General features: G+C 45.5%; 1 protein-coding gene across 2 annotated transcripts in view; it reads left to right on the top strand.

The window, feature by feature from the left end:
* The window catches only part of BRPF3 (bromodomain and PHD finger containing 3), a 37272-nt gene extending 21657 nt beyond the window's left edge, over positions 1-15615 (top strand). The window contains exons 10-13 of one of the 2 annotated variants that reach the window (XM_012746887.2): positions 3513-3610; positions 6469-6566; positions 10250-10404; positions 12068-15615. In XM_012746887.2, the coding sequence (XP_012602341.2) occupies positions 3513-3610; positions 6469-6566; positions 10250-10404; positions 12068-12251 (535 nt within the window). In that variant the 3' untranslated portion in view covers positions 12252-15615. The remainder of the gene's footprint in view (positions 1-3512; positions 3611-6468; positions 6567-10249; positions 10405-12067) is intronic. The other variant, XM_012746892.2, reaches the window with a different exon arrangement.
* The last annotated feature ends 613 nt before the right edge of the window (positions 15616-16228 follow it).

The following is a 16228-nucleotide window of genomic DNA, read 5'->3' as shown; positions in this document are numbered from 1 at the left end:
AGCACCCGAACACTGCTTCTGGTGTCCCTAGGGCTTTGTCAGCCCCTGTATGACCTCTCCTTTTATTCTCTATTCAGGGAGAGAATGAACCTTCTGCTTATCTTGGTTTCTTCCCCCACCCCTGCTATTTCTGGAGGCCTCTGGTCTGTAACTCTGGGAGCTCCTAGGAAATGAGGTGACCCTTGACTCTCAGGTCTGATCTAAGAGAAGAGGCGTGGTGCTGATGTGTATGGGGTTTGTGGGGCTGCATTTGGGCTCTAGAGGGTGGGGAGAGCTGAATCTCCTATTGTCCACTGAAATTTACATTTGAGCCAGTGCCTTTCTGTCACCCTCACACTGCCCACACATACATGCTTACATAATTCAGCTTGTTTTGTCCTTTGCCTTTTGGGGCATCGTAGCAATGGCCTCTTTAGAGGTATGGTATGGGAATAAGAAATGAACAGGTAGGAAATTTGGAATCGTTTTTAGTCAAAGGTTCCAGCTATTTTACCATCCTTGAGCTGAAAAGGGATGGGTTTCTTTTGCCTGAAGGGAGGATTTCTGAGACCAGAATCTCAAAGTTTCTTCCAAATCCAGTTTAGTGAGCCAGTCCTCTATGTTTTGTGTTCTGTAAGACACCAAGGAGAGTGGGACTCTTGGAAATGAGAAACCCTCAGTGCTACAGGGGAAAATGACTTGTCCTTTTGAAGTCTGAAGTCATGGCCCCATCACACAGCTGCTGAATGGATCCTAGATGTAGAGTAGGGAAGGAAAGGTCCCAGGGCACCACCAAAAGACTGCATGTCTGTGCTTGAAGTGCTTCCAAGACATACTGGGTGTGTGTGATGTTAGGTACTCATTCTACCTGGGCTGCTGGGCTCCTGGTGGGGCTATGGAGGCACCTAGCCACTCCTCAGCTCTAAACTGGTTCCCTGTTGTGATTTCTTTGGGATGTCCCCATGAAACCTCAGTTGCCCTAGCTTTTTCCCTCCCTATTGTAGCCTCCAGAGATATAGGGGAAGTAAAAGGGAGAAAACACAGTTACCAGGCATAGGGAAGAGAAAGATTTCAAAATCTTAAAAGGTGCTTCTAGCCTGGTCCCAGGTTGGAGTTCCTGGCTCTTCAAAGATAAGGTACGTGGAAGCCCAGTTCACCGGGATTGGGATAGGAGTGGGGTCATCAGTCTGTCTCTGTGACTGGCCCTTGACTAAAGGTGGAAGATGTGTTGGTCTCTCCATCTATGAGGGGCACTCTACCCAGCTGTGAGCCACAAGAAGCAAGCCAGCCAGTCTGTGCTTTGCCTTTTTGCAAAATTTCAGTCCATCATGGATTTCTCTAGGGCCCTTGCTCCATGTAGTAATAGTGCCCTTGGAAGGCATTTCCTCTTTGACTCAGTGATTCTCTGGAATTTCGGGATTTAAAATAGGAAATTCAGGTTCTCTAACTGCAGGATTTTTTCATTTTTCTTTCTTTTTTCCCCTACACTGTGGTGGTGGTAAGTACATAAAGGAAGATCGTATTTGTTAGATTGGAATCATACAATCCCAGAATTAGAAATAACCTGGAAAGAACTGATCACTAATCCATCCCCCCACCCCCTTCCTTACCCACCCCTTGGTTCATCTTTTCTGATGATTTTCTGGACAGATTGGGGCTGTACCCTCTTTCTAGAGGTCATTCCTCATTCAGCTATTGATAATTGGATACCTACTGTATGTCAGGCCCTGTTCTAAGCACTAAGGTGTCAGTTCTCATGGAGCTTATTTTCTAGAAGGGGAGATGGATATTAAACGAGTAAACAAGATAATTATAGATTGGGTTGTCTGCTTAGGCCTGGAGAGAGAGCCGAAATGCAGGCCATAATTGACTCAGTTATGCTTTTTTCTATGTATCAGGAACACACAGACCTAGTTTTGATGTTGCATCCTTTATTGAGCTCATCCTTGTCAGAACTCATCATTCCATAGTACAACTTTAGTAGTTTGTAATACTTTGAGTAAGACATTAAAATTTACTGCCCCTTGTAAGATAATAACTGCAACTACCATTTATTGAATGTTGGTATATGCTGTACTGATTATTTTATGGTTATTCATTCATTAATCCTGACAAACACATGGGAAACAAAAGCCTCAGAGTGGTTAAATACTTTGTTCAAGGACAGAGTACTAATGAAAAGAGCTGGGTTTTGAACCCAGATAGTGTTAACCTCTTAACCACTTTTCATGCTCTCTTCTGTTGGATTTGATGATGTCTACCCAGACTCATGATGTGAATTTTGAGAAGCTTTCCTAACAAAATTACTAGCACCTTGCATTTGTATAAGGCCTCAGAATCTCTAATCCTGTTGACAGATTCTTATTGGGTGAGTGGGAACTGAATCCTAAACGTGAACTGGGTATTTTTGTTTTTTTCCAAACAGGTCCTAATTTTGATTAGCAAGGAAAAACTCCCAACCTAACTACTGGTTACTGTAGGAATATGATTCATTGGGTTTTGGTTAAGCAAAGTTTCCTTAGTATAAGATCATGATAAAGTCAGTTCTGACTGAGTGAAACAGGAGTACCTGTTACAGGAGTACCTGTCCAGCCAGTCCTACCCCTGGTTGCTATTAGTCCACCATGGGTTTCTTAAGCATGTCTACTTTTTTCCAGATTGTTGACCTGTATTTTAAGTACTTGTATTAGTTGAAAAAAATTAGCTAGCAGTATTACTTTTAAAAGTTTGGATAGAAAAAAGCCCTAGCTACGTCATTTTTGCCCCAAAGCTCACAATTGTGGTTATACATTAGAATTACACAGGGAGCTCTTTAAAAATACTGATGCCTGGTTGGGCCTCAGTTATACCGTTGCTCTGGAATGGCTATTCTCATTTTCAGATATTACTTTCTCGTCTTTTTCTTTGTCTAATATATATTTTACCTCTTTGCAATAGCCATGTTAAAAAAAAATTGGTCTACTTTTTAGTTAAAAAAATCCATTTCTCTCTAAGAAAAACTTCACACATAAACCATTTGTGAGAAGTGGATTTTTTTTCCAATTTAAAAATGTCTTTTCTAATTAAGGAAGTATGACATGTCCATTGTAGAAAATTTAGGAAAGAGGCAAATTTTTGTATCTCAAATATAAGTGCGTTTCTGAAGAAGAAGCATTGTGAACCACAGAGTAAAGAATTCTGGGCTCATGTGAGATGGCCCCTCCTCATGGCAAGGCTGCTTAGATTCTGGAAGCATGACAAGTGATGGGGATAACCTTTCCTTTGGATGAAATCTAAGTTCCCTGGGCAGGGGAGCAGGCATCTCCATCCAAGTTCAGTCCTTCCATGTGGATGAAATGGTTCCTCAAAGCCTTGTGGGAACTTTTCAGTCAAAAGCATGTCATGGATTAGTGTGAGTTTTTAGGAGAAGGTGAGAAACCATCCTTCCTGAAGGATTTTTACAGCTCCACTCCTGTCAGAGATGGGAGAGGGGGAGTGGATGTGTTAGTCATCGAAGTTGTTCATTTCACCCCTTCTACCTGCTCTGTATGCAGTGGTATGACGCCCCCCAAACGCAGCCGTGGGAAGCCAGCCCTGTCTCGAGTGCCCTTCTTGGAAGGTGTGAATGGAGACTCTGACTACAATGGCTCAGGTGAGGAGAAAGTGTTCAGGCAGAGCTGGGCTGGGGGCAGGGGCAGGGGAAGGCCTTCTGAGGAGCCAGCTCTTCTGGCTGCTGCACTGCTAGGGCTCAGAACTCGGCAGCCCGTCTCTGAGCTCACATAAACCATCCGGCCCTGGGCAGGGAGATGGCCCTCACTCCCAGGTCATTCATGTTCTTTTTCTTTATTTTTTTAATTCATCTTATACTTGGATAGGTAATGCATGCCCATGGTAATAAAAATAAAAAATGTACAAAAGGGTTTATAATAAAAGCCAGCACTCCCCTCCATCAAATATCCACTGTTAGCAATTTCTTTTGTGTCTTTTCAAGGTAATCCATGTATATATATATATACACAAACCAAAATTTGCATGTATATTTAAGAGAGAGTAGAGAAGCCTAATATATACATGTTCCTCTAAACCATTCCTTTTTTACAGTTAATAATTTATCTTGGAGATCTTTCTGTGCTGCTTATTGGCTGCCTAGTGTACAGTTGTATAGGAGTGCCATCATTTGCTTAGCCAGCCCTCGAAAGATGGACATTTAGATTGTTTTCACTTATTTGTTATCATAATCATAATTAGTGTTGCAGTGAGCAATCTTGTGCATAGATCATTTCATATCCATGGAGAGTATATCTATAGAAGTGGGATTGCTGAAGTGAAGGAAGTGTGCATTTGTAATTTTGATGGATATTGCTTGTCTGCACTCCTTCAGTGATGGCCTGTATCACTGAATCTCACACATAACCCTGTAGTTTTATGGGTTTTGTCTCCCTGGACCAAGAGAATAAAGGGAAGGGCAGGGCCAAGAAGAGAGGCTGGGGGTGGTGCTCTGGTGGAGCAGATGCAGAGCAGGCTGTTTTCTGTCCAGCCGTATAGTGGAGGGATGTGCACTCTCTGGATGCCTTGTCTTTGAAGTTTTCATCTAACACACAGGCTGCAGGGCTTCTCTTCCCCTCTTTCCTTTTCCCAACTGCTTTATTCTCCCTTAGCATCAGTTTCTTTCTTGTGTGTGTGTTGATGATGCATGCCTGAGTGTTTCATTACTTTCTGTGACTGTTAACACCTAGAAGACAGGGCTCATGTTTAGATAAATTTGTACAGCATCCAGCACAAAAACAGGAGTATATTGGCACTCTTTGTGCTTCTAGTGGTGACGTTTTATACTTACTTTAAAAACCACATACTTAATAAAATGATGCCAAAGGAAATTTAAAAAGGAAATTGACCTCCCATAGTTCCATCATCATAACACGATTGTCTTCATTTCTCTGTGTTGCCTTCTGTTTATTTTAGGCACATTTTTAACAAAGTGCTAATCCAAAACACATGCACTTTTATATTCTACTTTTTTCAATGTTATTTTATACTTTTTTCATATTGACACATAATCTTTATATATCTCATATTATTGGAACAAATGTATTATAATTTACTTAACCACTCTGTTGTTAGACATTTGGTTGTTTCCAACTTTTAACATTATATGTAATGTAGTGAACCCATATTTTTATCCAAAATCCTTTTATTCATTTTCAAAGTTATTTTTCCTAGAGTAAATTCCCAAGGAAGGATTTTACTGGAGCAGGTGGTTCATACTTTTTTTTAATGGCTTTTGAGACATCCTGCAAAATTATGTTCCAAAAGGATTGGACTGGTCTGCAGTCTCATCAGCAGTGTATGATTGCAGCAGTTTCCCCTCAGCCTACCTCTTTAGTATTGGATTTTATCTTTTTATAGTTATTGCTATTGCCTCACTAAGTACAAAACAGTACCTCATTATTATTTTAGTATATTTTTTAAAAACTATAAGTGAGGGTGGTAATGTTTCCTTAGAAATATAATTTCCTGTCTATTAGATTTGGACTTTTCCCTTGGTTGAGTGTGGTTACCTACCCACTACAGTTTATAGATGTAGAGAGGGAAAGAGGTTCCTCTGTGTGTTCAGAAGCATCTGTGAAGCACCCATGCACATGAGCTAATGTATCGGGTACAGAACACAGTAAGATGAAGAGATGTGCCTGCCCTGGGGGACACCCAATATGAGGTTCTGACAGAAGTAGGCATGTGAAGAACTTGCAGACCTGTTTGGCTCTGCTGAGTGCTGTGCATTCAGGTGACTTGGATGGCCATGTGTGACCCTGTCAGAAAAGAACTCCTTTAGCAAGTGATTTTACTAGGATGTCCTTCCCAAGCATCTTTTTGCATGAAGCCTCCATCATGAGGACTCTCCATTCAAGGAGGCCCAGAGAGCAGTATGTGACATTGTCCAGGCTGATTTATGGCCCTTCTCCCTGAGACCCTGGGGATGAAGCAGTTACATTTTTCCAGGGAAAGCCATCTTAGGATTCTAGTTCAGAGGTCGGTAAACTATGGCTTGCTGCCTGTTTTTGTATGGCTCCTGAGCCAAGAATAGTTTTTACATTATTAAATGATTGAAAAGAAAATCAAAAGAAGAATGATATTTTATAACAAGTGAAAATTATATGAAATTCAAGTTTCAGTGTCCAAAAATAAAATTTTATTGGGACACAGCCATGCTCATTCATTTATAGATTGCCTGCTTTCATGCCACAGTAGTAGAGTTGAGTAGTTTTAACAGAGACCTTGTGACCCACAAAACCTAAAATGTTTATTTACTATTTGGCTCTTTACAGAACTAGTTTGCTGACCTCTGATCCAGTCTAAGAACTTCTAAGGAAAGGGCAGGGAAAAGGAAGGGTGGAGGGGATGTTGCTGACTAATTCTTGGGCTGCCCCAGTCAATTGGAAGCCACAGGCAGGCCTTCTGGGCATCATTCCAAGTCCCCTTCGGGCACTGTCTCCTCCCCTCCCCCACCCCCAGGCAGAAGCCTCCTGATGCCCTTTGAAGACCGCGGAGACCTGGAGCCCCTGGAGCTGGTGTGGGCCAAGTGCCGAGGCTACCCTTCCTACCCTGCCTTGGTGAGTCTGCCCCAGACGCCACCTTCCAACCTACACCCTTTCCTGTGTGGTTCTGGCCCCTGCCTTGCCTTAGGGGCTTATCTGATTGGATTAAGCCAGCAGAGTGCAGTAGGAGTCAGGGTGCCTTTAGCTGCAGAAGGGAGGGGGGCTTTTTTTAACCCCAGCCTGAGTGGGTCAACCAGTAAGGCTCCCAGCTTGGGGCACTTAAAATAGGCTAAAACTATGTAGACAGAGACTAGGGTTTTTAGTTCTTTAATAGCATTTATTTGTTTATGCTTAAAAGTAACATGTGCCTATTTATAGAGAATTTGAAAAGCTATTAATAATGCTTACATGTTTATTAAACGTGTGTCATGCTGAATCCTTGAAATACTGAGGAAGGTATGGTCATTCCATTTTGTAGTAAAGAAAACTGAGGATCTGTACCCATGGTCATCCAGCTAATAAGTAACAGGGTTGGAATTTGAGCCCAGGGCTCAAAATGTGTGATGTCAAAACCCATGTTCTGAGCCACTGAGTTCAAGATCATCCATAGTCCTATCTATTCAGGGATAACTTGGTGTATATCCACTCAGCCTTTTTTTTTTTAATTCATAAATATGCATATATGCGAGACCATACTATTTTTAACCTCCCTGTCACATAACAGTATACCATGAACATGCATGTCTTATGCCATTCAACATTCTTCATCAACATCACTTTTAATGATTGTATTGTCTTCAGTTGTATGCATGTCCGTCCCATATTTTAATCATTCCCTAGTTGGTCATTTACATTGTTTTGAATTTTTCACTATGATAAACAGTTGGCAATAAACATCATTATAGCTTTACCTTTGTGCACATCCATGATTATTTCTTTACAGTGAATTCTTAGGAGTGCCTTCTTGGGGCAAATTCTATACAGAATTCTGATAAAAGTTGCTGGAAAGTTAGTTTCAGTTTATACTCCCACTAGCAGTAGCTAAAATTTCCATTTCTTCCACAGTAGCAATAGTTTAAAATTTCATTTTTACCACCTTGATTGTTAGTTCTTAGAGTTCTTTCTTGGTTGGGGAGGTAATGTCCACCTGGCTCTTGAAGATTCCACTAATACTAACTTTTCGGGGCATGTAAGAGTCATCAGGGGTAATTTTTTAAACAATCCAGATAATGAATCAGCTCCACCCCAGCACTACCAAATTAGACTCTCTGAAGCCAAACCCAGGCATGAATATTTTTTGAAAAAGTTCCTGGAGGATCTGTAGCCAGGCTTCTTATATGCATACAGGGCTCTAACATGCTTATAGGGAGGGCTGTGGGCTTCTCCCAGCCCTTTCATATCTGACAGCAGCCTCTTAAGATAAAGAGGGCAGGGATTCTGATCCTGTTTTGACGGATAAGGAAACTAGCTCAAAGAAGTTATACAATCTGCTGGAGCCACATTAGAACCCATGTTGCCTACCTAATTCCCTCCTTAGCCAAAGGCAAGTGTGATCCAGTAGCTCAAGAGCTTGGGCCTGGGACTGCCTTACTTCACAAGGCTCTGCCCTGCCAGCAGTGAAACTGCAGGGCCCCCCAACTTAGTCATTAAAGAAGTGGTTAAGCTGTGTAGATTTGTTTTTTTTTCCCCCCAGACCTCACATTGCAAAAAAGCCAATCTAAAACTAGTCTTTTTTTTTTTCCAATTATCTTCTTAATCATACATTTTCTCCTATGATTAAAGAACTTCAGCCACCCCAACACAACCTTTGTTATTATTTTGGTGTATGTTCTCCTAGTCTTTTTCCTATGCATATTTCAATATGCATTTGGATCCATAGTAAATATACAATTTTTAATCTTTTGGGGGGCTCTTTTAAACAAATGTTTTTGCCTGTGTTTTTATAAAACTAATGTACCGCATTATAAGAGTTTTGAAAAAATAGAGAAAAAACCCCTCATCATTCTACCACGTTGACTCCAAGTATTTTCTATCCTTCCTTCTATTTATTTACCTATTACAGTTGTAATAATAGTGTATGTACACATTAATTATTAATAGATAATATGTTAAATTTTATCACAAGCTTTATTGCCATGTTGTTTTACATCTGCAGAGCATTCATTGAGTGAATGGACCATTATGTATTATTTTGGGACACAAAAGCTCTCTTTAAATGGCAGACTTACCCACCTTGCTTTTGCCTCGGGGGAAATTGTTCACAATCCACCTCTGCAAGCACCCTAGGTTCCAAGGCAGGAACCAGCATGTCTTAGTCAAGAGGAAATACTAGAGTAGCCACACTGTCTCATTTGGTAATCAAGGAAGCGTAGAAGGGATTGTGTGGTGGTTCTCATTAGGACCTTTATCTTCAGTCACAGGAGGGACAGACAAGCTGGAGATAGTTTTGATCATATTATACACCTGGCGGGTGGGGTAGAGGTGGTTCATCCTTAGAGTAAACTCCTAACCAGAACACCTGCTTTCAGCTGCTTATCTTGAGAGGGATGTTGGCAGAAACCCAAAGGTAAATAATGAGAGCAGTTTATTATGAAGAGCCCGCTGGGACAGGGTATAGGAATTAAGATTGCTCTGTCTCTGGAGAAGGCTGCTTCCTCAAGTAAGTTTCCAAGTCTGTCTGGCCTGTGTGCACAGCAATGCTAGCACCTGCCTTGGAAGCAGGAGCTGTGTGGGAGGCAGTGGGTAGCAGAACCCAAGCCTTGTCCACGCATCTGGTTTTATTCCCAGCATGGCTTCAACCAGTACATCCTTCCATGCTTGGTGTTTTTCTGTCTGCTAATGCCTGTCAGCAGACTTCTCAGCATCAGCAAAGGATTGAAATGAGATGATGTGTAAATAATTAGGAGCTTTAGAAACTTTGAAAGTGCTGCACAGACCTGGAGAGTTATTGTTGTGTTGGTGCTGCCAGGCATTTTGCTGAGCACCTGCTCTGAGCTAGGCAGGGTAGGGCTGGATGCCAGAAACAAACCTGAACAAGACAGGCCTAGCCCCTGCCCTGTGGAGCTTGCTGCCTCAAGGATTAATGCTTTCCATGACCCTTGTTTCCAAACACATCATTCCCCCTTCTCCACTGACCCTCTGAGCTCAGTTTTCTAGCTATACACACACAGAGCTTCTTCTCTGATCTTACCATGGGTGTCAAAAATGTATCTGGTCCACACACCAAGAAGGATTGTATTCATGATGGTGGTGGGTAACCAGGAATCCTATTAGATAGAACTCAAGGGACAGCCCTGCTGAGGCAGCCTTGCCTTCATAGCCATGGTGCCTAGGGAAATTGACAGGAAAAGCATGGCCTCCACTCTTCTCTGTTAAGGAACATTGGGAGGAAGGGGTTTGCCTATCTGGCCTGGATGTCAAAGATAATCCCACTCAGGCCTGACACTCCCCACTTGGGCTTCCCACTGCTTTTTCAGCTTTGGGGCCTGATAGTTTGTGGAGCAAGTTCTCTCATCAGAAGGACTGGTTGGGCAGGGCCAGAAGATTAGGACAATGAACTGGGGAAACAGAGTCAAGATTTCCATTTTGGGTTGCCTGGGGGTCATGGAAGAGGTCAGCCTCTTCATCACTTGGTTGTGAGCAAGGTTGAGCCCTTGCATGACTTTGGTATGGGGCGTTTCGGCAGTTTGTCCTGTGGCAGGGGACCCAGCTCACCCTGTCCTCCCCTACTGAGTGCCGGTCTTTCATTCTGCCTCCAGATCATCGATCCCAAGATGCCCCGGGAGGGCCTCCTGCACAATGGTGTTCCCATCCCTGTCCCCCCGCTGGACGTGCTGAAGCTGGGAGAGCAGAAACAGGCAGAGGCTGGAGAGAAGCTCTTCCTTGTCCTCTTCTTTGACAACAAGCGTACATGGTGAGTGGGTGCTGCTGCTGCAGGGTGCCCACACCAGGGTGCTGCTGCCGGGGTGGGGGAGGCATGCCAAGAGGTTGTGCCCGTGCTGCTGTGCTCTTGAGGCACAGAGGGGCCATAAACTCAGTTACCCTGGGCTCCACCTATGAAAGGGAGGCATGATGTGCCAGCAGCTGGCCTGCACTTGCCATTTAATAGTAACAGCGTTACTCATAACACTGATTAATAGTGTTAATAGTAATTGAGGGGTGTTGCAAATGAGATTCCCTGGGAAACACTCTGAGATGGAGATTTGTGTCAGGAGGCTTACTGGGCCGGGCGGGGGGTGAGGGGGGGAGTTGTGGGGGTGAAGAGTGTAGCATTGGGCAGGGGAGAAAGTTAAACTGCAGTGCACTTGCAACGGGGGCCTCAGCGCATTCTCTGGGGAGATGTGGAGCTGGGTGGCTTGGGGGCCTCAGCTCATTCTCTGGGGAGATGTGGAGCTGGGTGGCTTGATAGAGATATTGGGAATTGGGGCCATATCTTTGTACCTCTACACCAACTAGTCATTGAATGCCACTGCCCCTGGGGAGGGAAGGCTGTGACCTTAGGCCAGGCAGCTTCCTTGGTGTAGGGTGATTCCTGGAGAGGGGCTCAGCTGAGAGTCTGTTGGCTACCAACACTCCAGTAGCTGTGGGGAAGTCTGTCTCAGTCCTGCGGGCGGGTCAGGCTTTGCAACACCCTAGCACAGGTCCTCAAACTTTTTAAACAGGGGGCCAGCCAGTTCACTGTCCCTCAGACCGTTGGAGGGCCGGACTATAGTTTTAAAAAAATATGAACAACGGGCAAAAACACCTGCATGTAGCCCAAGGGCCATAGTTTGAGAATGTCTGCCTGAAGGTTTCTCTTAGCACCAGCAGGTGAGTGCTTTCACCTCTGCTTCTATATAAAATGAGGAAGTCGAACTAGCTAGTAAAAATGATGATGATAATAGCTGCCAGTTGTTGAGTGCTTACTCCATATACTTATGTAAGTGCCTTTACATATATTATTTCATCTAATGCTGTTTAAACTTTCATTAATCCCCTCACAATCCATTTTGCAGGTGAGGAAGCTGAGGCTCAGAAAGCCAAGACCCTATCGCCAGAACTGGGATACAAACTGAGATCTGGCTCTGAAGGCTATGCTCTTAGCCACACTTTAAAAACACACTGGGTACTCTCACCTGCTCTTGAAAAAAGAAAAAGAAAAAAAATAAGAAAATATTTATTAAAAAAATTAAACAAACACAGAGGGCGCAGGCCCCACCAGAGATCAGTTCACCAATCTTGACATCAGCTCTGCTTCCTAGCCCTAGCTCCCTAATTGCCCAAGGCAACTCGAGGCTCAGAGCCCTCCCAGGTGGCTCATTTGATCCTACAGAGCAGCGGATAGGCTTCTCTTGGCTGATGGGCCTTGGCAACCCTTCAAGCCAAGTGGGAGTCCAGGGAAGGACCTAGCTGCATAGGTCACATGCCATTTCCCTAGCCCTGCACACCCTGCTTGCCGCCCTGACCTCCAGGTTCTTTGTTGCCTCCTGCATGGGGTGTCCCCTCCCCCTAGCCTTGCTGGTCCTGGGGAAGTGAGCCCAGAGGAGTCCCCTGTGGGACCCACTATGGTCCAGCCTCTTACTGTGCTTGCATTTCAGGCAGTGGCTTCCAAGGGACAAAGTCCTGCCCCTGGGTGTGGAAGACACCGTGGACAAGCTCAAGATGCTGGAAGGCCGCAAGACCAGCATCCGCAAGTCAGTGCAGGTGGCCTATGACCGTGCGATGATCCACCTGAGCCGAGTCCGGGGGCCCCACTCCTTTGTCACTTCTAGCTACCTGTGAGGGTGAGGCCAGGCCTATGTCTACTTGCCCTGTCTCCTTCCCATGGGGCACAGAGAAGCCTCTTCTGCCCCAGCCAGATGTATGGCCGGCAGCTTCCCCTTCTCATGGCAGGCCAGGGACTGGGCTGTGTCCTCACTAAGGGCAAGGTCCCAGTTGTGACCAATTGCATGGTTCCCCTGGAGGGCCTGCTGTGTGCCAAAAACTCCCACCCAGGGTCCCTCAGAGGATGTTCCACTGAAGAACCAGTTAGAAGTAGAAACAGCTGTGGGGCTTAGGCCTAGCCAAGGAGATGGATGTGGCCCAGAAGGCAAGTCCTGGGCTCCTTCTTGAAGGGCTGTCTGGCCCCCTTCATCCCACTCCCACTAACTACACCTCAGGGCGGGTGAGGTTCTGACACTGATCCCAGAGATGCTGTGGATACGCCAGGGTCCTGAGGGGAATCTCGTCAAGCTCACCCTCTCTCCCCCTCATCACCCATTCTCACACCTCTTCCTTGTCCCACCTTCTGCATCCATGCCCAGTCTAGCTCTCTCTTTCCCACGTTCCTTTTCTTTCTTTCTCTCTTGTGCCAAACTGACAGAAACCCTCACCAAACTGGTCTTTTTCTTTAACGTCTCATTCCCCGTGAGGCCAGCTGCTATGCCAGGTGGGTGTCTCCGCCAGGCTCCTCAGGGCCCAGACAGAGGCTAGCCCACCACACGGCGACCCCTCTCCCAGGATACCCCACACATGCCTTTTCACTTCTGCTGCCAACACAGCTGAGGCCCGGCTCTGCGAGTATGCCCCCTGGATGGAGGCAGGGCTGTGCTGCCCTTCCCTGTGTGGCCGCGAGGCGGGCCGAGGCTGCTCGAGGGCTTCTGTCATCAGACCCGGCTGGGTGTGGGGGTGTCCCATCTGTCCACCTGGATGTTGAGGGTGGTCGGGGTGGAGCCGTGCCCTTCAGCTGGGTCTGCCTCCTTCCCCCTCATCCTCTCCTCGTGGGCTTTTTCTGCGACTGCAGTCTTAAATCTCACTCTCTTCCACCTGGATGGCGTGGCACCTGCTGCCAAACATCTTCCTGGCCTGTGCTCCGCCCCGCCCGGCCTCTGCTGCTCCCACTTCCCCACTCCGGGGAGCCGCAGCACTTTTATTTCAAATCCTCTGTCTCCTTCCCTCTTTCTCTTTAACCCCTTCTCCACTTTCACCTTCGCAAAAATGGAAGGGAAAAAAACTGTGAATGGGGAATGCTGACTGACAAACCAATACAACTTTCAGAGGCTTCAATGTCTGTTCTCTAGACATTTCTTTTCACCTCCTAAGCACCAAAGTTGCAGGGCCAGGTTGCAGGCCACTGATTGCCATGTTGATTTTTAACCTGATGTTCTTTTTAATTGTTTTAAATTTTTCGTAGGGGAGTTTTGGACAAAACAAAGTCACTGGGGAGATCACTGCCATTTTTACACACTCGACTTTTTAAAATTACAACCAACCAACCACCACAACTTGTTATACATTTGGGACATGAGCCAGAGTTTAAAAGGGAACCAACAAAACACTATAACATAGAGGATGAGGTTTTGGATTTTGTACAACAATAAAAACACAATATAGCATATGGCTAGAGAAGGACACGGTGTACATAATTGTAAAATACTGTTCTAAATTATTCAAACCTATAGTTCCCATTATTGGAGCCCTCCATTGTGTGGCCACACGGCGTGGTTTATTTAAAGGAGCCAATGCTTCCCTCTCCCCAGGTAGTGGTCAGCTGTGGACTCTGTGACCTTTGTCTAAACCTGTGTCGTAAGATCTCGAGGCTTTCTCCCTCTCTATGTCTACCTATCTTTCTCCCCCTGCCCAACACTTTCTCTTCTTAATCTCTCTCCTCATTTTTCGATCTCTTTGAATCTTTCAGTCTCTCTCTGAGTCTCATTTTTTAAAATGCTCTTTTAGAACGGGAAATGGCTCAGATCCTGCTGTGGCATGGGGCCTACGTGTCTCTGTCGCGTCTGCTGTGAAGCACATGATGCTCTATTTATTGTAGAAAGTGACTTTATTTGCTTTCTAGAATTGTTTATAACAGATGGTATAAGAGAGGTAATAAACAGAGAAAAATCTATGCTTGTAAAGAATACAAAAGTTAATTTTACCTACTATAATATGACTGTCAAACTTATTTTCTCTCCGAGAAATAAATGTTCTAATGGGCAGCAGCTGCTGTGCTGTGATTGGTGTAATCCATGGGGGCCTGCCTCTTACCTCCTAATTCCCACAGCCCCCCTCCTCCTCCTCAAAAGGCCGAGGGCCATTGAGAACAGGGCTGCCTGGCTGCTGCACACTGCCAGCTGGAGAGGGCTCTGTCAGTTTGTCTCTCGGAGCTCAGAGGGGGTGAAGGCGGGCTCTGACTGTGCTTCCCTACCAGCCGGCGCTGCCGCCTCCTGGGGGCTGTAGAAGGTCCAGCCTGCCCTCCCATGCCTCACCTTCCCTGTGGCCATGTTCCTTTAGGAGCATCTGCTTCTCATTCAGCAGGAGAAGTGGCCCTTTAGACATCTCTGGCACCTATTTGCCAAGCTTGCCGAATGTGAGACTGGAGGATGCTCATGCCCCGTTGCCATTGCTGCTGCTCCTGTGCTGTGGATGGGTTGCTGGGACACACGGGGGATGAGGGAGGGCATAGCTTTGCTCTCTAAGATCTGGAAGGGATCCTTGGCCTACCTGGTCTTCATTTTACAGACAAGGCAACAGACCAGTAAGAGGGACTTGAACCAAGGTCAGCCAGCTAAGAAATGGTGGCAGAATCACAAGGTTCTGGCCAAGGCTTTCCTTGTGGGCTCCACAGCATTTCAAGACTGCGCTGGCCTGTTCTGTATCGTGTTCCCACCTCTCAGTGGCTATGGCTCCAACATTTCTTTCTAGAAAGACACATTTCAAAGAGCAGAAGCAGAGGGAAAGTTCCCAGAGACAAACTGGTTGCTGGGCCTAGAATAGCTTTTCCCCTATCCCATTCTCCTCTCGGGCCCACCTGGTTCCTGTGCTCGCACCCATGGTGTGGCTGAGGACAGGGGTCTTCTGATCCTCTCCACAGGGCCTTTGAAATTGCTTGTCATTGAAATCACTAAAGTGTAAAAGTTCTCAGTTTGGTATAACACTAACAGAGTACAGCCTCCGTGTCGGGAAACCTTGTGTCCTGTGGTGGGGGTGCAAAGATTCTCACACAGCCCGGATCTCAAGACACTTGCAGCCTGATTTATAAGATACATCTCAGACAACTGAGGGAGGCAACGTGAGGGTCCCAGACATAATGGAGGAGTTTGGGGGAGACATCATGTTTAGTTGGGGAATAAAAAAAAGCTTTCTGAATAAAGAAGCAATTCAAGCCTTGAAAGATGGGTTTTAAAAGTCTTTGTTTATGAATTGTATTTTGAATTATAAAGGCACTTGCAAAGTATTTACAAAATATTTAGAGTGAAATTATGAGCTCATTCTATACAACATTTTGGAAATAAAGGAAAAATGGCCAGAGATGGGTACGATTTTATCAGGTGGGGCTGAAAAGGAGGCAAAGTCATGGCCCAGGGAGGTGTTGTGCATATTCCAAAGCCAGTGGCTAACCGACCTCCCACTCCCTGGGAAGCCACTGAGGTGGTGAGGCAGGGGGTTGGGCGTAAGGGCCCTGTCACTGGCTGTGTGACCTTGAGCCTCCCTGAGATTGACATAATAGAGGACCCTGAAGCCAGGGCAAGGTATTTGTACGTAGCAGCAGCCATTGAAGGGTAGGATCAGGAGAGAGACTTGATTGGAGCTTGGTAACTAAACATCAAAGTCAAAAAGCAGGAGTGTTAAGACAAGGTTGCCTGGCGTCTGGAGGGATCAACTGTGGGTTTTGCGGGGAAAAGGAGGAGTAGTTTTTGATGAGTTTGTGTTGCTTATAGGACATCCGAGAAAAACCTCCAGCAGGCAGGTGGGAGTTGGGCCTGCTAGAGAAAGGTGGGAGCAGG

The sequence above is a fragment of the Microcebus murinus genome, chromosome 5 (assembly GCF_040939455.1).
Source record: "Microcebus murinus isolate Inina chromosome 5, M.murinus_Inina_mat1.0, whole genome shotgun sequence".
Classification (NCBI taxonomy): domain Eukaryota; kingdom Metazoa; phylum Chordata; class Mammalia; order Primates; family Cheirogaleidae; genus Microcebus; species Microcebus murinus.
Note: the sequence above shows the minus strand (reverse complement) of the source record. Positions and strands in the feature narration are given on the sequence as shown.